Below are 26614 nucleotides of genomic sequence, written 5' to 3'. Positions count from 1 at the left end.
TGTGATTTGACTTTTTTGAACAGAGCCTGTCGAGATTTGAGGCCTCGTTTTAATTCCTCTGCCTTTTGTAGCCTTTGTTCCATGTCCATATTCTTGTTGTTGTCCGCGTGTTTCGTTTCATAATGTCGTCTCAGATTATACTCTTTCAGTACCGCCACACTTTCTCCACACAGAAGACACACAGGTTTTCCAGCTACCTCCGTGAACAAATACTCCGACTCCCACCTTGTTTGAAACCCCCGGTTCTCAGTGTCCACCTTCCGTTTTGCCATTTTTGATGGGTATCTGAAAGTTAATTTTACTGTGATGCTGACAACTGCTGTGCCAATAAATATTGAAATGAAGCAGCCTACTGCTCGGTGCGTCACCGTTGCATTGTGGGAAATGTAGTATTGGTGCGTGTAAAAGATCTGCGGGCTGCCGGCTTGCTGCGGTCTGCGGGCCGGTTCTAATAATAAATCAAGATCATCCCAGGGGCCGTAAAAAACCTTCTCGCGGGCCGGATGTGGCCTGCGGGCCTTGACTCTGACATATGTGATTTTGAGGCTTCAAATCAACAGATAACCAACATGGTTTTATGTCTCCAAACTTCAGGAAGCAAAACACATTAAAAATAGGAAAAATTAAATAGGTTTAGTATTTTTATTATGTGATGTGCATACTGTTCGATGTTGGAGAGGAAATCCTTGAGGAAGTCAATGGGTTGTTTATTTTCCCCTCAATTATCACCCCAGAGTTTAGCTCAGAGAGTGTCACACCCTGATCTGTTTCACCTGTCCTCGTTATTGTCTCCACCCCCTCCAGGGGTCGCTTGTTTTCCCCAGTGTATTTATCCCTACATTTCCTGTCACTCTATGCCAGTTCGTCTTGTATTTTTCCAAGTCAACCAGCGGTTTTCCCAGTCTCCTGCTTTTTGCATTCTCCTTTTTCTAGTTCTCCCGGTTTTGACCCCTGCCTGTTTCTTTATTTTGTACCAGCCTGCCTGACCATTCTGCCTGCCTTGACCAAGAGCCTGTTTGCCACTCTGTACCTCCTGGACTCTGATCTGGTTTTGACCTTTTTGCCTGTCCACGGCCATTCTCTTGATAAACATTGTAAGACTCCAACCATCTGCCTCCTGTGTCTGCATCTGGGTCTCGCCTTGTGCCTTGATAGATAGATGTTTAATAATTCAATACATTTTGATTACATTTCAGTCTTTATTTTCAATTAGAGCTCCAAGCCAACCTATTATAATGCCACAAAATGCAGAAAACATCAAGGGGTCTGAATACTTTCCGAAGGCACTGTATACACCGATCAACACTATTTAATATATATTTGTGGTGTATACAGTGCCTTCGGAAAGTATTCAGACCCCTTGACCTTTTCCTCATTTAAAAAAAAGACTGAGGTAACAACATGTGGAAAAAGTCTAGGGGTCTGAATACTTTCCAAATGCACTGCATACGGACAGATTGCATTTGGATTACTGATGAAGAGCTATTTGGGTTGTTCATTCGATTCGTTCTGACATTTTTTTATTTGAGTTTTTTGATTATTTTTTGTGTACTTCTTTGACATTTTACTGCACTGTTAGGAGCTAGTAAGACAAGCATTTTGCTGCACCCGCTATTACATCTTTAAACTTTATGTTTGATTTATTCGCATTAAAGAAAATGAGTGAAAGAGAAAACAGTACAGGTAACAAACTGGTAAAAACAGTGTGCAATTGAGGTTGGAAGTCCAAAAAGCAGGAGAACGGGAAAACCGCTGGTTGACTTGGAAAAATACGAAAATATGAAAACCACACCACAAATATAAGTACAAATGTTTGTTCAATCAGTTAGAGAAATCATATTGATTTTAATTGTACATAATATACTCAGTAGACAAGAAAAACAAGAAAAACACTTTTGATTAAGTGTGTGTGCATGTGTGTGTGTGTGAGAGTTAGGCTACATGGAGGGGATTATTGGGTAGTTTGGTTCATCAGGCTGACCCCCAGTCTTCGCTTGAAGTTATTGATGATGAGGTTTTGGCAATGTGAAGATAAGAATTCCAGAGTACGGTACCTCTGTATCTGATAGAGAATGTACTGTCTGAGGTGCGGCAGCAGGGAGGGTAAAGGTCATTGCAGTTATGGTGTTATATAGATGGATTTCAGAATTAATCTGGAAGAATCAATTAAAGGGTTTCGGTAAACTATTTGGGAAGTATGAGAATTTGTAGATGAAAGTGCATAATTGTTGTACATGTTGTAAATAGAGAAAATATAGAATTTCACAGAGTTGCAGGTGGAGACAGGTAATTAGTATGGTAAAATGTATTTTGCATGATGAGTAATTTGTGTAGGTAGGAGGCATATGTACTTAACCAGACAATATTATAGTGAATTATATATGGGTAAATTAAACTATAGTATAGAGTTAGCAAGCCTGATGTACCAAACCACTAATCTTTCTGATGATACTGTACTAACAGATTTTGTCACTTTGCTACAGACAAATTAAATATGATCTTTCCAGGATTACTTTTCATCAGTTACAACTCTTGGGAATCTAGTGGATGTGACTTATTCTATTTCATTCCCACCAATTGCGATTATGGCTCTTGTCCCCAATTTTTTTTATACTGTATGTGTACATGTGTTTTTATTCTTATTCTTACTAGTGAATACAATAAAGTTACATTTTTTTGTGTGTGCATTAGTGTGACTCATTAAAATATGATACAGACAAAACAGTCAGAGGAACGTTGGTACATGATTAGTTAAATGGCTTGAGAGGAGTGGATCAGAGAGACAGTAATCAAGGACACTGTGTGCTGGTGACCTTAGGCACATTAATGCATAGTGTGGTGGCATACACTTCCTAATGCATGTGATGAATCTGCCATGAACTGAGTCTTTCTCAGGAGCGGATGATGATTAGCCCATTGTGTTTGAGTCCTTCCTTACGTCAGGCATGGGATAGAGGTGCTCTCTCATCTCCTAACAAGTCCAGGGCACAGGGGGAATAGCTGCCCCATAGCCATCCAACAATAGCCCACTGCCCCGCTATCCCTAAACTCTGACCACTAAAGCATGAAACATACCGAGAATCTCACTGCCGATATACTGCCGATAGGTACTTATCACAGTAGGAGGCTGTTCCTTCTCTTGCTAGAACAAAAGCTGTACCTGCTGCTTGTCAACCCGATAGCAACGAACCTACAGACTATACTTAGAAAATCGCAATGCTCGTCAGTGACTTTGAGCCAATCAGTGAGAACAAACCCCCACTTGAGGGAGCCAAAAATAAAAGGGAAAAAGAAGGCCTTATCTCCGTACATCCATCCACATCCATAGCAAAGTATGCTATGGCAGGTTTTCCAAAACTCTGTCCTGGGGCACCCCATGTTGCTGGTTTTTGGGCTGGCTGTGACCATCAACAAGGGCTTTCTACAGAATAGCAACATTATCGTAGATAGCTTCAAATCTAGACCATAAGCAATATGCACGGATATGCATTGCCAAACAATGCTACTGCCACCTTCTGGTTTGGAGTATTTAAACAAGGCTGAGTGGCTGACGACTTGCATGGTCTATGCTATGTGAACACAAAAGAGATTGATTGCCGACTCCCTGTTCAGAGGCGCTAAATACTGTCGACAAGCAAATGTTTGACAAATCTACTGGCGTGTCTGAGCTTTAACCCTTACTGCTGTGTCTGCAGGCGTTGCTGTGTTTGGGAATGACTGGAAGGTCATTAATCCAAGCCGTTTATAAACGAGTGGCTAAATATACACAGTGCTTAATTACAGTTCTTAATTAAAGAAGGTATCCCAGTTTTATAGGATGAGAGTAATTAGTCCTATACACCTTAGAGCTCATCTCACTGTTTATGGGTATATACAGAAGTCGGAAGTTTGCATACACCCTAGCCAAATACAATTCCTGACATTTAATCCTAGTAATATTTCCTTGTCTTCAGTCAGTTGTGATCAACACTTTATTTCAAGAATGTGAAATGTCAGAATAGTAGTAGAGAGAATGATTTATTTAAGCTTTTATTTCTACACATTCAACGTGGTTCACAGGTTTACATACAATCAATTAAAATATGGTAGCATTGTTTAACTTGGGTCAAATATTTTGGGTAGCCTTCCACAAGCTTCGCACAATAATTTGGGTGAATTTTGGCCCATGCCCCCTGACAGAACTGGTGTAAATGAGTCAGGTTTGTAGGCCTCCTTGCTCGCACACGCTTTTTCAGTTCTGCCCACACATTTTCCATAGGATTGAGGTCAGGGCTTTGTGATGGACACTCATTCCTTGACTTTGTTGTCCATAAGCCATTTCGCCACAAATTTGGAAGTATGCTTGGGGTCACTGTCCATTTGCAAGACCCATTTGCGACCAAGCTTTAACTTCCTGACTGATGTCTTGAGATTTTGCTTCAAAATATCCACAAAATTTTCCTACCTCATGATGCCATCTTTTATGTGAAGTGCCACAGTTCTTTCTGCAGAAAATCACCTCCACAACATGATGCTGCCTCCCACATTATTCACGGTTGGTATGGTGTTCATCGGCTTGCAAGCATCCCCCTTTTTCCTCCAAACATAATGATGGTCATTATGGCCAAACAGTTCTATTTTTGTATCATCTAACCATAGGACATTTCTCCAAAAAGTACGATCTTTGTCCCCATGTGCAGTTGCAAACCGTAGACTGGCTTTTTTATGGCAGTTTTGGAGCAGTGGATTCTTCCTTGCTGAGCGGCCTTTCAGGTTATGTCGATATAGGACACGTTTGACAGTGGATATAGATACTTTGTACCTGTTTCCTCCAGCATCTTCACAAAGTCATTTGCTGTTGTTCTGGGATTGATTTTCACTTTATGCACCAAAGTACGTTCATCTCTAGGACACAGCGTCTCTGTCCTGAGCGGTATGACGGCTGCGTGGTCCCATGATGTTCATACTTGCATACTATTGTTTGTTCAGATGAACATGGTACCTTCAGGTGTTTGGAAAGCTTCTAAAGCCATGACATCATTTTCTGTAATTTTCCAAGCTGTTTAAAGGCACAGTCAACTTAGTGTATGTAAACATCTGTCCCACTGGAATTGTGATACAGTGAATTATAAGTGAAATAATCTGTCTGTAAACAAAGTAGATGTCCTAACTGACTTGCCAAAACTATAGTTTGTATACAATAAATGTATGGAGTGGTTGGTAAACTAGCTTTAATGACTCCAACCTAAGTGTATGTAAACGTCCAACTCAGCTGCCTCATGAAGGGTATCCTCTAAATTCCATATTTGTGCCCTGCAAAGGTTACAACAAGGGATTACTTGACATGCCGTTTAAACCCAGCACGTGTCGCAGAGATGCTCTTCATCAAGAAGGTGAATCTAATCCTGATATTCATTCAGCTGATGTGTTTTATAACCGACACTTGAAACACAGGAGGTCAACAGATCAATAGACAGTTGTCTTAATATGGCTCTCAAGGTTCCTCTGAGGTGCTGGACAACCACATGTACATACTGGATAAACAGTAGCTGAATTGGCGTGCTGAGCCAAGGTCAGTCTGATCTCTAAGACATAAATTACTACTCCTAATATTTGAAATGTCACAGAGGTAATAACAAATAATGACTCTATTTCTACCATTGGGAAAAGAGCTATTGATTTTTTTCATTTAGCAATGTCTGGAATTATGACCTTTGCATGCGATTTACAGGAGATTGATATGTCGCTGGAACTCTAGTAAAATGAAATTCTTTAATCTTTCGTGGTTAGTAGCAGTCAGTAACTGAACCTCCGGTACTGTGAAAACATCAAAACCAACCCAATCACTGTATCTGAAACTTCCCTTTCATTTCACATGTCTACTAAATGACTTTTCTATACCTCATGATTCATTAGTTTTTCAGATATGGACAAAATAAATGAATTCAAAATGACTGAAGAGGTCATACAGTTTAAGATCTACAGTACCCAAGGGTTCTCTGATTTCCATTTCAAAACCCAGCTCTTGGATTTAATTGATGTCATAATTTGCTCAAGTGAGCTAAAATTGAACTGGTGATCGTTTTAAGATCACTTGTATTGGTATTAAAATGTTCCCTGTCTGGCTACATTTCCACTGGAACTATGGGCTCAGTAGAGAGATGTGTGAAACACATGCACTGAATCAAATCTTTATGCATAATACTGTATGTGACAGAGCACTAGCCAACCAGTAAAGAGGACAAAGAGGAAGCAGCTGTAGCAATGAATATGATGCATTGTCACCCTACAACAAGTTTGCAAGATCTAAGTATATAGAAGTAACTGCATGGCCATGTTAAACTACAGATGAACTGCTGAATAGGAGATTATATGTTAATTTTCTGATATTTCATAATGGTTGGACATGCCCTGTCAAATGTATATGTTTTTTCAACATTGCTTTAACCATAAGATGACTCAAATGTTTTCTCCAGCACTCTCTAACCCGTTAACTATTTTACTCCAATGGAGAAAAGAGACATCAGAGGAACAAGTTTTTTGTTATCTTGAGCATACCTTTGAGATATAGTTTTAGTGGTTAACTGTCAATAACCATTGGTTATAATAGCATTGCCTTAATAATACTCTAGCGTTGCCTTAATAATCCTCAAGGCAAAAGTCTCCCATGCCTTGAGGCATCACCAAACCATTGTGAATTTACACAGTTGAGGATAAAAGTAAAGAACATAAACTTTCCTTGAGTGAAGGAGAGTGGCAGAAGTACCAAGAGTTCGAGGGGTTTGGCCTTCTGAAACTGAGTGATTGAATTTCTTGGCAGGGGATTCATTAAAATTATAATTCTTATTTATGAAGCCCTTTAAAAAAACTGCTTCCTATTAATTTACTTTTTTCTCTCATTTTCTTTCTTTCTCCCTTTTCCTTTTTTTCTCACTTCCCAGTGAACTTGGCACACTAATAGGTTATGAATAATTCTGTTTCAGCTTAGACGGCAATTAGCCACAATGCCAGAGGCCATTCTTCTTCTCCTCCACCAGGGGAGATTTAACACCCAGCTGAGAGAGAGTTCCCACACTTTCCCCTGGCTATATCATTCTTATATCTTGACCACCACCCCTTAATGATTAAGGGGTTAACTTGGGTGAATCCTCTCCCATTGATAAACCTCTTTTCGCTTAAGTCTGTGAAGAGTTCATCTGGTTTGGTATTTCTTGTATATTGTATGGTTTTATGTTATTATGGGAAAGTGAAGGTCAGCGGAGGAGCTCTGAGAACCTAAACTAGTCTTTGGGTACACCTGCAGCCCAATGTCAAGAGCCATTGGCAGGCAATATGGTGAGGGAACAAAATGAACAAATGGACTAATTATGTCCTTGTCTTTCTCTCTCTCATGTTTTTGCGAGAAATGTTACTGTTGGTAATTAGCGATAGGCTGTACATAGAAATCCTTGCTGCTGGACATCAAACACCAGAGAGAAGTGAGCCAGCTGTCATTAGAGAAAGTTGCACCAACAATTACTACAAAGAGGGAGCGAGAGAAGCAGCTCCTCAGGTCACTGACAGAAACATGGGAACAAAGAAACAAGTAATTCTCCAAAATAGGGTAGGTTTGCAATTATACAGATCGAGACTGGTTCAAATCCCTGTCTAGTAGTGGTCTCAGAGGCAGCATTAGATGGCATTAGAGAGGGGAATGGTTCAGTTTTTTGTTGTTGTATTTTTATTGTTGTTGCTCCAGTCATGGTTGCCGTATGGAACTTGGGATTGAAGAAGGGAGAGTGAAATTGTGTTACAGCATGATATAGTACAATCTCCCAAAAACACTGCCTCTGTCTACTCTTGAATCTCTTAGACATTCCTCTAGCAGTCCCACTATCATCATGGCTGTCTCTTACCTTCACTCACAAGGAGTGCCAATGTAGATTTCTTGTCATTTTTTTGCTGCTTTAAAGTATTTCCCCTTTACATTTATCTTATATAATGTGTTATTTCTTACATTTCTAGCTATCGAAAGTCAATCCCGTTAGAAAGACAGCAGAACACCCGAGAGATAGAACTGATTAATGTTGCAGGATGTCAGAGTAGAGCAGAGCCAGCCATTTTTGCATATTCACAGTCACAGGCTGACTACAGAGTAAAAATGACTCACACATAACGGTGAGAAAGACGTTTCCTGATGCCAAGACCACCTTTTCTCTCGTCGCTCGGTCGTAGATGCCCACGTGGCATTCATATGGTCCATTGTCCGAGATCCGTACCTCCGGGAGCCTGCAGAGAAGAGGCAAACATTTGAATAAATACATAGACATTTTTTCATAATATATCATTTTCACAGGAAATAGTTTGGATATTTTCAGATAATTCAATCCACTTGCAAATTGCATGACAATGTCCTTTATTGTGTTCCTGCTTTTCCTCCAAATGTCCCTATTGAATGATGTTGAAAGGAGGTGAACAGCAGACATACTCAGAACACTCAATTTGTTTGAATTCAGGAATAAATCATTTTACCAAAACCTCATTCTTTTTCAGGAGTAAAACCTCCATGTTTGTGTGGAGAAGTAAATGAAACCAAACAATTATTCAGCCAGCCAGCAGATATGATACGACCATTTTTGAAAGCTCTGGAAGCTCAATCTGTATTCTGTTCCCAACTAATGTGTCAACAGCAATAATCAAAGTGAGACATTACCAGTAGCATCACGGCCCTGTGATTCATTACCACAAAACGGGAACAATTGTCCTTCCTGCCCGGCAGTTTCAGGTGGAGACCTCTGTTGGAACAACGGCAGGGCACCCAGAGCGCCGGAACTCTAATGAGTTCAGCAGTGCTGAGTGTGTGTGTGTAGTGTGGAGGGTAAGAGGTGATCATTCTGTTGGTGAACAGTCAACCCTGTGTGGGGCAATCATGCACCCTTCACACCCCCAGCCCATATAGAGAACATGTCCACAGTCACTTTCAAGAGTCCCCATTGGGTCACGGCTGCAGATGCTGACTGATAGAACCTCAGTGGCAGTCACATTACCATTGTATTTTATTAAGTGTTTGCTAGATTAAGATTTTACTATTTGATAATTACAGTGGACAGTATATGATTGATGTTATGATTGTAAATTGGTGTACAATTCAGTCTATGGTTGCAAGAAACCAATTAAACATACTACTACTACATGACAGGGCTGTGTTAATGCTGCCTTCAACAAAGACCTCCAGCTTTAAACAACTTCACCAAGATGATAATCACGTGATGATTGACTGGCAGTAGGCTGATTTGTATTGAAAGGTGGCAACAGTGGACTCCGCTGTGCATCTCATAAACATTGCTCTGATTTAGCCGAACGTTTTTTTTCATCATGTCAGATCACATGCTATGAATCTTGACCAGATATGTACTGGAATTCTTTTCACAAATGGATAATAACAAAGATGACCACAACAAACAAAAAACATTTTCCTTTAGGAGTAGCATGCAATTTCACCCCACTAATTCTAGTTTTGAGGGCACTTTGTCAAACTGTGATTATTATGTTGTGATGAGCCCTGGCACCGGTGATACCTATGCTGGCATTACCCTCGCATCCCTCTCAATGAATTTGGCTCCACGAGCTGTACCCACCAACTGCCATGTGACTCCAGTCCAGCACATCTCTTCTCTTTGTCTCTCTCTCTCTCTATCTTGCTCTCTCTTGCTCTCTCTCTTGCTTTCTTTCTCTTGCTCTCTCTCTCTTGCTCTCTCTCTCTTTCCCTCTCTCTCACTCTCTGTCTCTCTCTCTCTTGTGCTCTCTGTCTTTGACTTTCTCTCGCTCTCTCTTGCTCTCTCAATTCAATTTAAATTCAAGGGGCTTTATTGGCATGGGAAACATACAGTGCCTTCGGAAAGTATTCAGACCCTTCCACATTTTGTTATTTTGTAATAGTGATCAATTACGTTTTTTTCCCTCAGCAATCTACACACAATCCCCCCATAATGAAATAGTGAAAACAGGTTGTTTGAAATGTTTACAAATTTATAAAATGAAAAAATGGCAGAAACACCTTATTTACATTACAGTATTCAGACCCTTTGCTACGAGACTCGAAGTTGAGCTCAGGTGCATCCTGTCTCCATTGATTATCCTGGAGACGTTTCCACAACTTGGTTGGAGTCCACCTGTGGTAAATTCAATTGACTGGACATGATGTGGAAAGGCAAACACCTGTCCGTATAAGGTTCCACAGTTGACAGTGCATGTCAGAGCAAAAACCAAGCCATGAAGTTGTCCGTAGAGCTCCGAGATAGGATTGTGTCGAGGCACTGATCCGAGGAAGGTACAAAAAAATGTCTGTAGCATTGAAGGTTCCCAAGAACATGATTGGCCTCCATCATTCTTAAATGGAAGAAGTTTGGAACCACCAAGACTCTTCCAAGAGCTGGCCGCCTGGCCAAACTGAGCAATAGGGGAGAAGGGCCTTGGTCAGGGAGGTGACCAAAAAACCGATGGTCACCTAGAGATGGTCACCTAGGTCACAGAGATCTAGAGTTTCTCTGGGAGATGGGAGAAACTTCCAGAAATACAACCATCTCTGCAGCACTCCACCAAGCAGGCCTATTATGGTAGAGTAGCCAGATTGAAGCCACTCTTCAGTAAAAGGCACATGACAGCCTGCTTGGAGTTTGCCAAAAGGGAGCTAAAAACTCCCAGAACATGAGAAACAAGATTATTTGTTTCGATGAAACCAATATCATGTCTGGAGGAAACCAGGTAGCAACCCTAAGGTGAAGCATGTTGGTGGCAGCATCATGCTGTGCGGATGTTTTTTAGCAGCAGGGACTAAGAGACTAGTCAGGATCGAGGGAAAGATGAACGGAGCAAAGTACAGAGATATCCTTGATGAAAACCTGCTCCAGAGTGCTCAGGACCTCAGACTGGGGTGAAGGTTCACCTTCCAACAGGTATAATGAAATAACTGCAACTCTGAAAGTGTACATTCTATTTATCAAGTTTACATCTAAGTGTAAACTTGATTCATTATGAGAGTACATTTGTGAAGGTAGAAATGTGATTTTATTCTTCAAAACTTTTGCTCAGTCAGTAACCATGCCCAAGTGAGCACAGCCATTGTGTTGGCGTGATGGAACACCCCCTTTTTACACGAGGATAAAAGCCTTGGTAACAAAATTTACATTAGACCAAGCAGACGGACGGTGTAAGCCGGACGTTACAAATGGCTGAAGCTACCAGACCAGAAAGCATGGAGTGGTGGCTACACTTTGAAATGGTTAGAATCTCTGAAACCACGCAACATGTGAGAATAAGATAAAAACTAGACCAGAACATTTGACAGTCTGCAGCTGTGCATGTAAAGAGACCTAGAACTTTGACTAAAGTCACAAGGTTGAAACAAGAAACCTCATCTCAGACTATCACTGATGCATCTGAAGTATCTGTCAAACAAACACTTCACTATCAAAGAAGCTCAACAACTAAGAAGGACATTGTGACCTCTGGTGGACAACCAGAGTCTTACATTGAGCCACTCCCCAGAGACGGATCGATTGGTTTCAACAGAGAGACGACAAAGAAAGACATCTAGACGTAAATATATACATCACATTTCTTATCCGAATGAACTGTGGTTCATGTGCAAATTATTACTATGCCTTTGAGCTTAGGGTCCAAATGTATCCAAGTGTTGTCTCTCTTTGTCTCTTCCTCTCTGTACCCCCCTCTCCATACGTGTAACAAGCCGTCATATCTTGTCAGTCCACTAGGGACTTTTATCTCATGTAAGTGTGTATGTGTGTTCTGTGTTATTATTTAGTTAGTTTTGTATTTATATTTGTATTTATTATGGATCCCCATACATTGCTGCCAAGGCAGCAACCATTCTTCCTGGGGTCTGCAAAATTAAGGCAGTTATTTAATTTAAAAAACATCACAATGCATTCATGACATTATTCACAACACACTAAGTGTGTGCCCTCAGGCCCATACTCCACTACCACATATCTACAACCCAAAATCCATGTATACGTGTGTGTATGGCGTGTATGTTATCATGTGTGTGTATGCATGTGTCTGTGCCTATGTTTGTGTTACTACACAGTTCCCGCTGTTCCATAAGGTGTATTTCACCTGCTTTTTAAATCTGATTATACTGCTTGCATCAGTTACCTGATGTGGAATAGAGTTCCATGTAGTTATGGCTCTATGTAGTACTGTGCGCTTCCCATAGTTTGTTCTGGACTTGTTCTGGACAAGACTGGCATGTCTTGTGGTGTATGCAAGGGTGTCTGAGCTGTGTGCTTGTATTTTAAACAGACAGCTTGGTACCTTCAGCTTGCCTCTTACAAAAACAAGTCATGTGGAAGTCAATCTCTCTTCCACTTTGAGCCATGAGAGATTGACATGCATGTCAATAATGTTAGCTCTCTGTGCACTTTTAAGGGCCAGCCGTGCTGTCCTGTTCTGAGCCAACTGCAATTTTCCCAAGTCCCTCTTTGTGCCACCTGACCACACGACTGAACAGTAGTCCAGGTGCGACAAAACCAGGGCCTGTAGCACCTGCCTTGTTGATAATGTTGTTAAGAATGTAGAGCAGTGCTTTATTATGGACAGACTTCTCCTTATTTTAGCTACTTTTGTATCAATATGTTTTGACCATGACAGTGTACAATCCAGGGTTACTACAATTAAGGGGTGGAAGGGTAGCCTAGTGGTTAGAGCGTTGGACTAGTAACCAGAAGGTTGCAAGTTCAAACCCCCGAGCCGACAAGGTACAAATCTGGTGTTCTGACCCTGAACAGGCAGTTAACCCACTGTTCCTAGGCCATTATTGAAAGTAAGAATTTGTTCTTAACTGACTTGCCTGGTTAAATAAAGGTAAAAAATAAAATAAAAAGTAGGTAAGTCACCTCCTCATTATTCATTACAAGATGTAGTTGAGATTTTGGGTTTCGTGAATGATTTGTCCCAAATACAATGCTTTTAGTTCTGGGAATATTTAGGACTAAGTAATTCCTTGCTACTATTCCAAAATTAACTGCAGCTCTTTGTTAACCTCTTGAAGCTAGGGGCACTATTTTTATGTTTGGAAAAATAACATTCCCAAAGTAAACGGCCTATTTCTCAGGACCAGATGCTAGAATATGCATATAATTGTCAAATTAGGATAGAAAACTCTAAAGTTTCCTAAACTGCAAAAATATTGTCTGTGAGTATAACAGAACTGATATTGCTGGCAAAACCGTGAGGAAAATCAAACCAGGAAGTGGCTTCTATTTTGAAAACTCCATGTTGCATAGCCTGCCTTTGCTCCATTTAAAGGGATATCAACCAGATTCCTTTTCCTATCGCTTCCTCAAGGTCTCAACAGTCGTTAGACATAGTTTCAGGCTTTTATTTTGAAAAATGAGCGAGAACGATAACATCGCATCATTGTTTGGCTGGGTGCCAGCAGCGTTTTGGTTGCGCAACAGAGTTTGGGCAGTCATTGCCATTCCCTCTCCTACTGAAAAAGACAGTTGCGGTTGATATATTATCGATTATATATTTTAAAAACAACCTGAGGTTTGATTACAAAAAATGTGTGACATGTTTCTGTGGACATTACGGATACTATTTGGAATTTTTGCCTGCGTTGTCGTGACCGCTCTTTCCTGTGGATTTCAGAACATAACGCACCAAACAAATGGAAGTATTTTGGATATAAAAATAATCTATATGGAACAAACTGGGGGTCTCGTGAGTGAAAACAACCGAAGATCATCAAAGGTAAACGATTCATTTGTTTGCTCTTCTGAATTTCGTGACAAAGCTACTTGATGCTAGGTGTTCATAATGTTTTGTCGAGCGATCGATGAACTTACACAAAGGCTTGGATTGCTTTCGCTGTAAAGCATATTTTCAAAATCTGACATGACAGGTGGATTAACAAAAGGCTAAGCTGTGTTTCGCTATATTGCAATTGTGATTTCATGAATATAAATATTTTTAGTAATATTATTTGAATGTGGCGCTTCAATTCAGCAGTTGTTGATGACAATTATCCCGCTAAAGGGATGGGTAGCGTCAAGAAGTTAAGTGTTGCAGTCATTTCAGTCGCTGTGGTAGCAACACTGTATAGTGTTGAGTCATCATGCATACATAGACACACTAGCCTTACTCAAAGCCAGTGGCATGTTGTTAGTAATGATTGAAAAAAATCAAGGGACCTAAACAACTACCCTGGAGAATTCCTACTTCGACATTGATTATGTTTGAGAGGCTTCCATTAAAGAACACCTGCTGTGTTCTGTTAGACAAGTAACTCTTTATCCACAATATAGAGAAGGGTGTAAAGCCATAACACACATATTTTCCAGCAGTAGACTATGCTCGATAATGTCAAAAGCTGCACTGAAGTCTAACAAGACAGCCCCCACAATCATTTTATCATCAATTTCTCTCAGCCAATCATCAGTCATTTGTGTAAGTGCTGTGCTTGTTCAGTGTCCTTCTCTATACGCATGATGAAAGTCTGTGGTCAATTTGTTTACAGTGAATTGGCACTGTACAATGGGCCAAAAAAGTATTTAGTCAGCCACCAATTGTGCAAGTTCCCCCACTTAAAAAGATGAGAGAGGCCTGGAATTGTCTTCATAGGTACACTTCAACTATGACAGACAAAATGAGAAGAAAATCATTATTTGTACGATTTTTTATGAATTTCTTTGCAAATTATGGTGGAAAACAACTTTGTTATATACCCTTTGTTGGCGATGACAGAGGTCAAAAGTTTTCTGTAAGTCTTCACAAGGTTTTCACACACTGTTGCTGGTATTTTGGCCCATTCCTCCATGCAGATCTCCTCTAGAGCAGTGATGTTTTGGGGCTGTTGCTGGTATTGAGATAAACTTTTAGTTATGGACCAAATACTTATTTTCCACCATAATTTGCAAATAAATTCATTACAAATCCTACAATGTGATTTTCTGGAGAAAAAAATTATCATTTTGTCTGTCATAGTTGAAGTGTACCTATGATGAAAATTACAGGCCTCTCTCATCTTTTTAAGTGGGAGAACATGCACAATTGGTGGCTGACTAAATACTTTTTGCCCCACTGTATCTGGTCAAACCACATTTTTCCCAGAAGTTTACTAAGGGCTGGTAACAGGCTGATTGGTCTGCTATTTAAGCCAGTAAGGGTGGCTTTACTATTATTAGGTAGCAGAATGACTTTAGCTTCCCTCCAGGCCTGAGGGCACACACTATCTAGCAGGCTTAAATTGAAGATTTGGCAAACAGGAGTGGCAATATTGTTCACTATTATCCTCAGTAATTTTCCATCCAGATTGTCAGACCCCGGTGTCTTGTCATTTCTTCCAAACTGACTTTACGGATTTCAAAAGTACAATTTTTGTCTTTCATAATTTGGTCAGAAATATTTGGATGGAGGGCCATCCTCCTTAGTGAAATATCATAAAAATAAAAATAGTGAAACATTAAAAAGTTATCCTTTTTCAAATAATAAAAAAAATCACCAAATAGTTGATTAACTAACTTTTTTGCAATGAAGGTCTACAGTACTTTCAACAGCATTGTCTGAGGTAGCACCACAGTGCAGCTGGAGAACAGCTAGCTTCCGTCCTCCTCTGGCTATGTTGACTTCAATACAAAACCTAGGAGGCTCGTAGGACTCACCCCCTTCCATAGACATGCATGGTAATTATGACCACTTTCTGGAGGACGTCCTCCAACCAATCATATCTTTTGCAGTATGAACTGACATGTTGTCCTTCCAATCATATAATTATAATCAGAGAATGAACCTATTGAGTTGTATAGGAATTGTTCCACAGAGCATTATGGGGTTTCTATGTGTTGAGAAACTTGGTGACATTGTTGGATAGAGATAACATATTAAAGAGAGAGTTTGACGTGGCAAAATGTTTTGTGTGCGCTCAAGTAGGCTTTCCACTTTCCTCCGGTATTTATTTAGCAAAGATGATAACACATAATCACTCCGGACAGACACAAGCAAAAAACGAATTATCTAAATGTTGCAGCAGCCTAGGCAACACCTAAACATTAGAAATCTGACATGATGTATGGGACGAAAACTAGACCATTTTTTATACTGATCAACTGTAGGCTACTAATAAGTGCAGCTGCGTACAGCCTCTGTGCCCTGTCCATTCGGTCAGGGTAAACTAGTTGGTTATGAACGTTACAAATTTATAGTCCATTTGTGTGTCAGGAGAAAATGTGAATGTGATCAAATTTATACACGTTTTTAATCCATAATGCTTAACTGGAATGAATTAGTCAACATAATAGTGATGTGAGTAAATCTTTTGCCTACAGTTGCAAAGGCATGCATGATGCAACCATGGATAAAGCAAGATCAGCCCTGTGAGTGCTATTGTGTATCAGTTGAGAAACTCGTTGTACAAACCTACGATGGTACAGCTGTAATGGAATGTATCTGCTATTTACAGTGAGCACCATAATTCATTGGACAGTGACCATTGTTTTGTTATTTTGGTTCTGTACTCTAGCACTATGAGTTTGAAAGGATACAATGACAATGAGGGTGAAGTGCAGACTGTCAGCTTTAATTTGAGGGTATTTTCATAGATACCGTTTAGAAATGATAGAAGCTTTTGTCACCCATCCTCCTTAACTGACCAGCCTTCACGGGTGTAGTGTCAGCGTTTTTTGCTGGCATGTCGTCCCTATGTTTGTTTGGCTTGTCAATGAAAAAGTAATTAAATTAGTTGCCAATATCAGTGGGTTTTGTGATAAATGAGCCATCTGATTCAATGAATGATGGAGCTAATTTTGCTTTTTTCCTCTAAACGTAATTTAAGGTGCTCCAAAGCTTTTACTATCATTCTTTATCTTTCTTTCATAGTATAGTTGATTTGTATTTGTATTTAGCTTAGTCACATGATTTCTTAAATTAAAGTATGTTTGCCAATCAGCTGTGCTGCCAAACTTATTTGCCATACCTTTTGCCTCATCCCTCTCAACCATGCAATTTTTCAATTCCTCATCAACCCAAGGGGATTTAACAGTTTTTAGTAATTTTCTTAATGGGTGTGCGTTTATTAGTCTAGAGGCGAAAGAAACGCACACCTATTTCGGTGAGGTGCTGGCTAGCGGAGTGGAACACTTAAAAAATAAAGGAGAGCCACACAATCTAGGAGCTCAGATGCAAAAAGATTTATGTCCAACGTTGCGACAGACAAGCTGTCTTTATCAGGGTATAATGACAAACACAATTATTTGTGAAGAGATTCAATGTAATTTCAGCTTCCAAATGAGAGATTTGGGTTTTCATAAGGTTAGGGCTCTGCTCAATCAGTGCCCCGCCCCTGTGGAGAGACATGGGTTATAAACTATGAAACACACCCTTATCTCCCTCCACTATATAAGCCATTGATGAAAATGTAATCTCCTGTTCCGGGTACATTAGGATAACGATCCAATGTCAGAAGGGTTCAGATAGTAACTACAGAACGAACCCAACCTCAGCGTGAGCTTTGGTTGCGAATGGTATGAACTTGGAACTCTTATTCGCTACAGAAGTGATACCTCCTAGCTGTTGAGTTAGCAACGGCCACTGTAAACGTGGGCTAGGAAAGGACGGATAGAGTATCCCGTGTAACACACAACGACGACACCACAATGTTTCCCGTTCCCCACCAGAGACACTCTTCAAAGGACAAAGGACTCTGTTGGGCAACACGGCCTTCCATCTACCACCAACCTATTGAGGCGCAGCTCCAAAAAATACAAATAAATATAGGTTATATTTACCAATGGTGTTTGTTCTTCACCTGTTGCCCTTTTCTTGTGGCAACAGGTCACAAATTTTGCTGTGATTGCACACTGGCATTTCACCCAATAGATATGGGAGTTAATAATGGATTTGTTTTTTAATTCTCTCTGGGACTTTGTGGGTCAGTCTTACAACAAAAATGCACAGATACCTAAGGCTGCTACTAGCTCTTACGAAACTTTGCAGTATTTTGTTTTTTAATGTTATTTCTTACATTATTAGACCAGAACTTTTGGATATCAGAGCGGCGGTAAGTTATCAGCATTACCAGCATTATGACCAGGAATACGACTTTCCCAAATCAGTTCCTTTGTTCGTACTCCCCAGGGCACTGAACTGATTCCTGAGGCTGACCAAAAACATTCCGGCGGAGGAGAGGAACTCGGAGTGGACTTCTAGTCCGACTCAGGAGGTGCGCACACCACCCACCGCTTCTGAGTATATTACTCGCTAATGTTTAGTATCTGGATAATAAAGTTGACGAGCTCAGGACGAGTATTTCCTTCCAGAGAGACATCAGGGATTTTAACATACTCTGTTTCACTGAAACAAGGCTCTCTCGGGATATACTGTCTGAGTCTGTACAGCCTGCTTTGAGGATGACACAGTGGCACCGACGCGGCCCAAGGACTGTGGTCTCTTCTTCTCCGTTGGCAAATTGAGTAAGACATTTAAACGTGTTAACCTTTGCAAGGCTGCCGGGCCCAGACGACATCCCTAGCTGTGTCTTCAGAGGATGCACAGACCAGCTGGCTGGAGTGTTTACGGACCTATTCAATATCTTCCTATCCCAGTCTGCTGTCCCAACATGCTTCAATATGTCCACCATTGTTCTTGTACCCAAGAAAGTAAAGGTAACTGAGATAAATGACTACCACTGAGAAGCAGGTATGGGGAGTCAACATTTGAATGAGGAACAGACTGGTAAAAGGACAGGAACAGTATCAGCACACGGGTATACAAAGACATACAAACATTAATGCAGAAAGCAGGGAACAGAGCAGGGAACCAGGCAGATATAGGGAAGGTCATGACAGAGATGAGTGAATCCAGGCGAGTCCAATAATCGCTGATGCATGTGATGGGGGTAAGGCAGGTGTGCGTAATGATGATGGCAGGAGTGAGCATTGCTGGGGAGCCTGGCGCGAAGGAAAGAGTGAGAGCAGGCGTGACATATACCCACTTCAATTTGTTTACCGCCCCAATAGATCCACAGACAATGAAATTGCCATCGCACTGCACACTGCCCTCTCCCATCGGGACAAGAGGAATACCTATGTAAGAATGCTAGTCCATTGACTATAGCCCAGCATTCAACACCATAGTACCCTAAAAACTCATCATTAAGCTCGAGGCCCTGGGTCTGAACCCCGCCCTGTACAACTTAATCCTGAAGAGCCGCCCCCAGGTGGTGAAGGTAGGAAACAACACCTCCACTTTGCTGATCCTCAACACTGGGGCCCCACAAGGGTGTGTGCTTAGCCCCCTCCCTGTTCACCCACCCTGTTCACCCATGCAGATGACCACGCACGCCTCCAACTCAATCATCAAGTTTGCAGACGACACAACAGTGGTAATCCTGATTTCCAACAATGACGAGAAAGCCTACAGGGTGAAGGTGAGGGCCCTGGGAGTGTGGTGCCAGGAAAATAACCTCTCAACCAACATCAACAAAACAAAGGAACTGATTGTGAACTTCATGAAACAGCAGAGGGTGCACCCCGCTATCCACATGTTTGTGTACATGGATTTTAATAATGTCGTATGTTTTTCTCCCAACACCACGTTCCACTAATTTGTATAGCAGACCCTCATGCCAAATTGAGTCAAATGTTTTGAAATCAACAAAGCACGAGAAGACTTTGCCTTTTGTTTTTGTTTGTTTGTCAATCAGGGTGTGCAGGGTGAATATGTTGTCAGTCGTACCGTAATTTGGTAAATACCCAATTTGACATTTGCTCAGTACATTGTTTTTAGTGTGCTGTTAATTCCAGTCACAACTTGCAGACTTGTTTACGTGTTGCTGTGCGTTTTGTTGCCAACCTTACTTTGCTACCTGACAACTTTACGGTTTTACTTTAATTACCGTTTATATTTTTAGTTTTTCCCTCACTCAACTTTTTTTTTCATTCAACTTCTTCACTCCGGAAGATTTATCTGGACATGGTTCGTCAGGACGTCCAACAGTTAAGTAGTAACACTAACATGATGCCTTCTAATTGCAGTCGCTGGACTCATAATATACAGGAGAATGATCGCCTTACGGCGAGGATAGCTGTGCTGCAAGCCCAACTTCAGACGCAATCGTTAAGCAAGGGTAATTTCAGTGTAGGAAAGGATGAAACAGCGTCTGTACCACCAGTAAGTACAGATAGTAACGTTAGTATAAATCCCCTCGCACGGTCCCCACAGCCGGACAACTTTCTCATGGCTTCTGGAGGGAAATGCTGTAGGAATGCTCAACCAGTGTCGCTCATTCAGCCGACAGAAACTATCAACTGGTTTTCCCCATCAAGCAGCGAGTCGGAGTCAGAGGCCAAGCCTTCTCTTGTCTCTACTCCTCCAATTACGGGGTCTGAGACGGCGAAGCTTCCCACCATTAGCTCTGACAAATTGAAAACCCTAGTCATTGGCGACTCCATTACCCGCAGTATTAGACTTCAAACGCATCATCCAGCGATACACTGTTTATGGGGGGGGGCAGGGCTACCGACGTTAAGGCTAATCTGAAGATGGTGCTGGCTAAAGCTAAAACTGGTGAGTGTAAAGAGTATAGAGATATTGTTATCCACGTCGGCACCAACGATGTTAGGATGAAACAGTCAGAGGTCACCAAGCTCAACATAGCTTCAGCGTGTAAATCAGCTAGAAAGATGTTGCGGCATCGAGTAATTGTCTCTGGCCCCCTCCCAGTTAGGGGGAGTGATGAGCTCTACAGCAGTCTCACAACTCAATCGCTGGTTGAAACTGTTTTCTGCCCCTCCCAAAATATAGAATTTGTAGATAATTGGCCCTCTTTCTGGGACTCACCCATAAACAGGACCAAGTCTGGCCTGCTGAGGAGTGAAGGACTCCATCCTAGCGGGAGGGGCACTCTCTTCTTATCTACCAACATAGACAGGGCTCTAACTCCTCTAGCTCCACAATGAAATAGGGTGCAGGCCAGGCAGCAGGCTGTTAGCCAGCCTGCCAGCTTGGTGGAGTCTGCCACAAGCACAGTCAGTGTAGTCAGCTCAGCTATCCCCATTGAGACCGTGTTTGTGCATCGACCTAGGTAGGGCAAAACTAAACATGGCGGTGTTCGCCTTAGCAATCTCACTAGGATAAAGACCTCCTCCATTCCTGCCATTATTGAAAGAGATCGTGATACCTCACATCTCAAAATAGGGCTACTTAATGTTAGATCCCTCACTTCAAAGGCAGTTATAGTCAATGAACTAATCACTGATCATAATCTTGATGTGATTGGCCTGACTGAAACATGGCTTAAGCCTGATGAATTTACTGTGTTAAATGAGGCCTCACCTCCTGGTTACACTAGTGACCATATCCCTCGTGCATCCCGCAAAGGTGGAGGTGTGGCTAACATTTACGATAGCAAATTTCTATTTACAAAAAAAAGACGTTTTCGTCTTTTGAGCTTCTAGTCATGAAATCTATGCAGCCTACTCAATCACTTTTTATAGCTACTGTTTACAGGCCTCCTGGGCCATAAACAGCGTTCCTCACTGAGTTCCCTGAATTCCTATCGGACCTTGTAGTCATAGCAGATAATATTCAAATTTTTGGTGATTTTAATATTCACATGGAAAAGTCCACAGACCCACTCCAAAAGGCTTTTGGAGCCATCATCGACTCAGTGGGTTTTGTCCAACATGTCTCTGGACATACTCACTGTCACAGTCATACTCTGGAACGAGTTTTGTCCCATGGAGTAAATATTGTGGATCTTAATGTTTTTCCTCATAATCCTGGACTACCGGACCACCATTTTATTACGTTTGCAATCGCAACAAATAATCTGCTTAGACCCAAACCAAGGAGCATCAAAAGTTGTGCTATAAATTCTCAGACAACACAAAGATTCATTGATGCCCTTCCAGACTCCCTCTGCCTACCCAAGGACATCAGAGGACAAAAATCAGTTAACCACCTAACTGAGGAACTCAATTTAACCTTGTACAATACCCTAGATGCAGTTGCACACCTAAAAACTAAAAACATTTGTCGTAAGAAACTAGCTCCTTGGTATACAGAAAATACCCGAGCTCTGAAGCAAGCTTCCAGAAAATTGGAACGGAAATGGCGCCACACCAAACTGGAAGTCTTCCGACTAGCTGGGAAAGACAGTACCGTGCAGTATCGAAGAGCCCTCACTGCTGCTCGATCATCCTATTTTTCCAACTTAATTGAGGAAAATAAGAACAATCCAAAATTAATTTTGGATACTGTCGCAAAGCTAACTAAAAAGCAACATTCCCAAAGTGAGGATGGCTTTCACTTCAGCGGTAATACATTCAAGAACTTCTTTGAGGAAAAGATCATGATCATTAGAAAGCATATTAAGGACTCCTCTATTAAGTCTACGTATTCCTTCATAGCTCAGTTGTCCTGAGTCTGCACAACTCTGCCAGGACCTATGATCAAGAGAGACACAAGTGTTTTAGTACTTTTGACACAATGATGAAAAAATCATGGCCTCTAAACCGTTAAGCTGCATACTGGACCCTATTCCAACTAAACTACTGAAAGAGCTGCTTCCTGTGCTTGGCCCTCCTATGTTGAACATAATAAACGGCTCTCTAACCACTGGATGTGTACCAAACTCACTAAAAGTGGCAGTAATAAAGCCTCTCTTGAAAAAGCTAAACCTTGACCCAGAAAATATAAAACAGTATCGGCCTATATCGAATCTTCCATTCCTCTCAAAACTTTTTGAAAAGCTGTTGCGCAGCAACTCACTGCCTTCCTGAAGACAAACAATGTATATGAAATGCTTCATTCTGGTTTTAGAGCCCATCATAGCACTGAGACTGCTCTTGTGAAGGTGGTAAATGACCTTTTAATGGCGTCAGACTGAGGCTCTGCATCTGTCCTTCTGCTTTTGATAACATCGATCACCACATTCTTTTGGAGAGATTGGAAACCCAAATTGGTCTACACGGACAAGATCTGGCCTGGTTTAGATATTTTCTGTCGGAAAGATATCAGTTTGTCTCTTTGAATGGTTTGTCCTCTGACAAATCAACTGTACATTTCAGTGTTCCTCAAGGTTCCGTTTTAGGACCACTATTGTTTTCACTATATATTTTTACCTCTTGGGGATGTCATTAGAAAACCTAATGTTAACTTTTACTGCTATGCGGATGACACACAGCTGTACATTTCAATGAAACATGGTGAAGCCCCAAAATGCCCCTCACTAGAAGCCTGTGTTTCAGACATAAGGAAGTGGATGGCTGCAAACGTTCTACATTTAAACTCAGACAAAACAGAGATGCTTGTTCTAGGTCCCAAGAAATAAAGAGAGCTTTTGTTGAATCTGACAATTCATCTTGATGGTTGTACAGTCGTCTCAAATAAAACTGTGAAGGACCTCGTCGTTACTCTGGACCCTGATCTCTCTTTTGACGAACATATCAAGACTATTTCAAGGACAGCTTTTTTCCATCTACGTAACATTGCAAAAATCAGAAACTTTCTGCCTAAAAATGATGCAAAACAATTAATCCATGCTTTTGTTACTTCTAGGTTAGACTACTGCAATGCTCTACTTTCCGGCTACCCAGAAAAAGCACTTAAATAAACTTAGAGTAGAGTTCCACATCTCTATTTAAAGTGAAACTTATGCTGCCTCTAATTGGGAACCATACAAAAGACCAACATAGAAATATAAATTAAAACACCCCCCTGGTCACGCCCTGACCTACTAAACCATAGAGAACCAAGGGCTCTCTATGGTCAGGACGTGACAGTACCCCCGGGGGAGATTAGAGTTGGTGGCGGCTCCGGTGCAGGTCGTAGCCTGCACCGTAGCCGGATCCGGGGGTCTGGGTTGGACGCCATGCCTGGACTGGGCACCACCGCAGAGGAATGCTCCTGCGATGGAGTGGGACTGGACGCCATGCATGGACTGGATGCCGTGCCTGGACTGGCCACCGGCGCAGAGGAAGGCTCCGGCCATGGAGCAGGACTGGACGGCGTGTCTGGACTGGGCACCGGTGCAGTAGACGGCTCCTGCCATGGAGCACGATTGGACACCGTGATGGGCATCGGCGCAGAGGAAGGACTGTGGATGCACACTGGAGGCCTGGTGCATGGAGCCGGCACAGGTGGCACCGGACTGGTGACACGCACTTCAGGGCGGGTGCGGGGAGCTGGCACCGGACGTACCAGACTGGGGAGGCATTCCGGAGGCCTGGTGCGTGGAGCCGGCACAGGTGGCACCGGACTGGTGACACGCAATTCAGGGCGGGTGCGGGGTGCTGGCACCGGACGTACCGGACTGGGGAGGCACACTGGAGGCCTGATGCGTGGAGCCGGCAAAGGTGGCACGCACTTCAGGTCGAATGTTGAGCAGAACACAACTGCACAACATCGCTCCTCTCTCTCTCTCTCTCCCAACTTCTCCATCGCCTGCCTGACGGTCTCTGGCTCTTCAGGGCGAGTGCGAGGAGCTGGCACAGATGGCACCGGACTGATGAACCGCTCTTCAGCACACCTGGGCTGCAGCATACTCGCTAACCAAGGGCTCTCTATGGTCAGGGCGTGACACCCACTGTAGTTATTGGGGTCAAATGTGTCTCCACCTTCTTGGATTGGGGTGATCAGTCCTTGGTTCCAAATGTTGGGGAATATACCAGTGCTAAGGATGATGTTAAAGAGTTTATGTATAGCCAATTGTAATTTGTGGTCTGTATAGTTTATCATTTCATTATTAAGGGTACTATCAACAGCACAAGCCTTTTTGGGTTGGAGAGTTTGCATTTTGTCCTGTAGTTCATTCAATGTAATTGGATAATCCAGTTGGTTCTGTTAGTCTCTAACAGTTGATTCTAAGATTTGTATTTGATCATGTATATTTTTTTGCTGTTTGTTCTTTGTTAGAGGGCCAAAAAGATTGGAGAAGTGGTTTACCCATACATCTCCGTTTCGGATAGATAACTCTTCATGTTGTTGTTTGTTTAGTGTTTTCACAGAAGTGGTTAGAGTCTATGGATTCTTCAATTACATTAAGCTGATTTCTGACATTACATTTACATTACATTTAAGTCATTTAGCAGACGCTCTTATCCAGAGCGACTTACAAATTGGTGCATTCACCTTATGACATCCATGCTGTTACTTCTTTTTCTGAAGGCATAGGCTCAGGTTTTCTGGGTCTCTATGTTTTTGGTTAGATAGGTTTCTCAATATTTTTCCTTGGATTTTGCATTCTTCATCAAACAATTTGTCATTGTTGTTAATTTTCTTCAGTTTTCTTTTGGACATGTTTTGATTTGATATGGAAGCTGAGAGGTCAAATACACTGTTTAGGTTTTCTACTGTCATGTTTACACCTTCACTATTACAGTGGAATATTTTGTCCAGAAAGTTGTCTAAAAGGGATTGAATTTGTTGTTGCCTAATTGTTTTTTGGTAGGTTTCCACACTACTTTCCTTCCATCTATAGCATTTCTTAATATTATTCAGTTCCTTTGTCTTTGATGTCTCATGATTGAGTGTTGTTGTGTTCAAGTAGACTGTGATTTTGCTCTGATCTGATAGGGCCGTCAGTGGGCTGACTGTGAATGCTCTGAGAGACTCTGGGATGAGGTCAGTGATAAAGTAGTCTACAAGATTTCTGCCAAGAGATGAGCTATAGGTGTACGAACCATAGGAGTGCCCTCGAAGCCTACCATTGGCATATCTGGATCCTGGAATGTGATGAGACAACATCAACAGGAGAAAGAGCAAGAGAAGAACAGAGCACTAGAGGAGAGGATCAGAATGCTGGAGGAGAGGGTGAGGTGGGATGGCGTGTGACAGAGAACAACACATTAGAGAGCTGGCCACCCCCACAGAGAAGCCAGCAGAACAGCCCACCTCAGCCCCATACCAAAGTCTTGCCACCACAGCAGAACAGTCCACCCAGGTTTGGCCGGGTTGGGCTGCCAAGTAAAGGTTAAAAAAGGCAAGTCAGTTAAGAACAAATTCTTATTTACAATGATGGCCTACCCCGGGCCAAACCCGGACGACGCTGGGCCAATTGTGCGCCGCCCTATGGGACTCTCAATCACGGGCGGATGTGACACAGCCTGGATATACCCAGTGTGTGACAGAGCTGCAGGAGTTGTGACCCGTTTTGTTGGTTATGTTGTATTAGTTGTGCCTAGGGGGGCATATGGGGGAGTGAATGCTGTCACCTTCAGATCGGTGTTTGTCGCACTGTGTGCTGAGGATGTCAGGTTCTTGTTCAGTTCTGGAATTTAGGTCGCCACTATTACATGACTATTACATGTCCCTGGGCCTGGAAATGATTGATTTCCCCCTCCAGGATGGAGAAGCTGTCTTCTTTAAAGTATGAGGATTCTAGTGTGGGGATATAGGTAGCACACAGGAGGACATTGTTCTCAATTAAGATCATTTCCTTTTGAATTTCTAGCCAAATATTAAATGTTCTTGTTTTGATTAATTTAATAGAGTGACTTGGGTCTGTTCTATATCAAAATAGCATACCCCCTGAGTCCCTTTCCTGTTTCACCCCTGGTAGTTTGGTGGATGGGACTACCTGCTCTCTGTAACCTAGGGGACAACCAGTGGGTCCATCTCCTCTATACAATGTTTC

The 26614-nt window shown here is 41.9% G+C and overlaps 1 protein-coding gene across 2 annotated transcripts in view; it reads right to left on the bottom strand.

Moving 5' to 3' along the window:
- The window catches only part of LOC124031382 (immunoglobulin superfamily member 21-like), a 283359-nt gene that overhangs the window by 84796 nt on the left and 171949 nt on the right, over nucleotides 1-26614 (bottom strand). For both annotated transcript variants that reach the window (XM_046342539.1, XM_046342541.1), the window contains exon 4: nucleotides 8129-8247. In XM_046342539.1, the coding sequence (XP_046198495.1) occupies nucleotides 8129-8247 (119 nt within the window). The remainder of the gene's footprint in view (nucleotides 1-8128; nucleotides 8248-26614) is intronic.

This window comes from Oncorhynchus gorbuscha, linkage group LG03, assembly GCF_021184085.1.
Source record: "Oncorhynchus gorbuscha isolate QuinsamMale2020 ecotype Even-year linkage group LG03, OgorEven_v1.0, whole genome shotgun sequence".
Classification (NCBI taxonomy): domain Eukaryota; kingdom Metazoa; phylum Chordata; class Actinopteri; order Salmoniformes; family Salmonidae; genus Oncorhynchus; species Oncorhynchus gorbuscha.
This window is presented reverse-complemented; position numbering and strand designations above follow the sequence as displayed.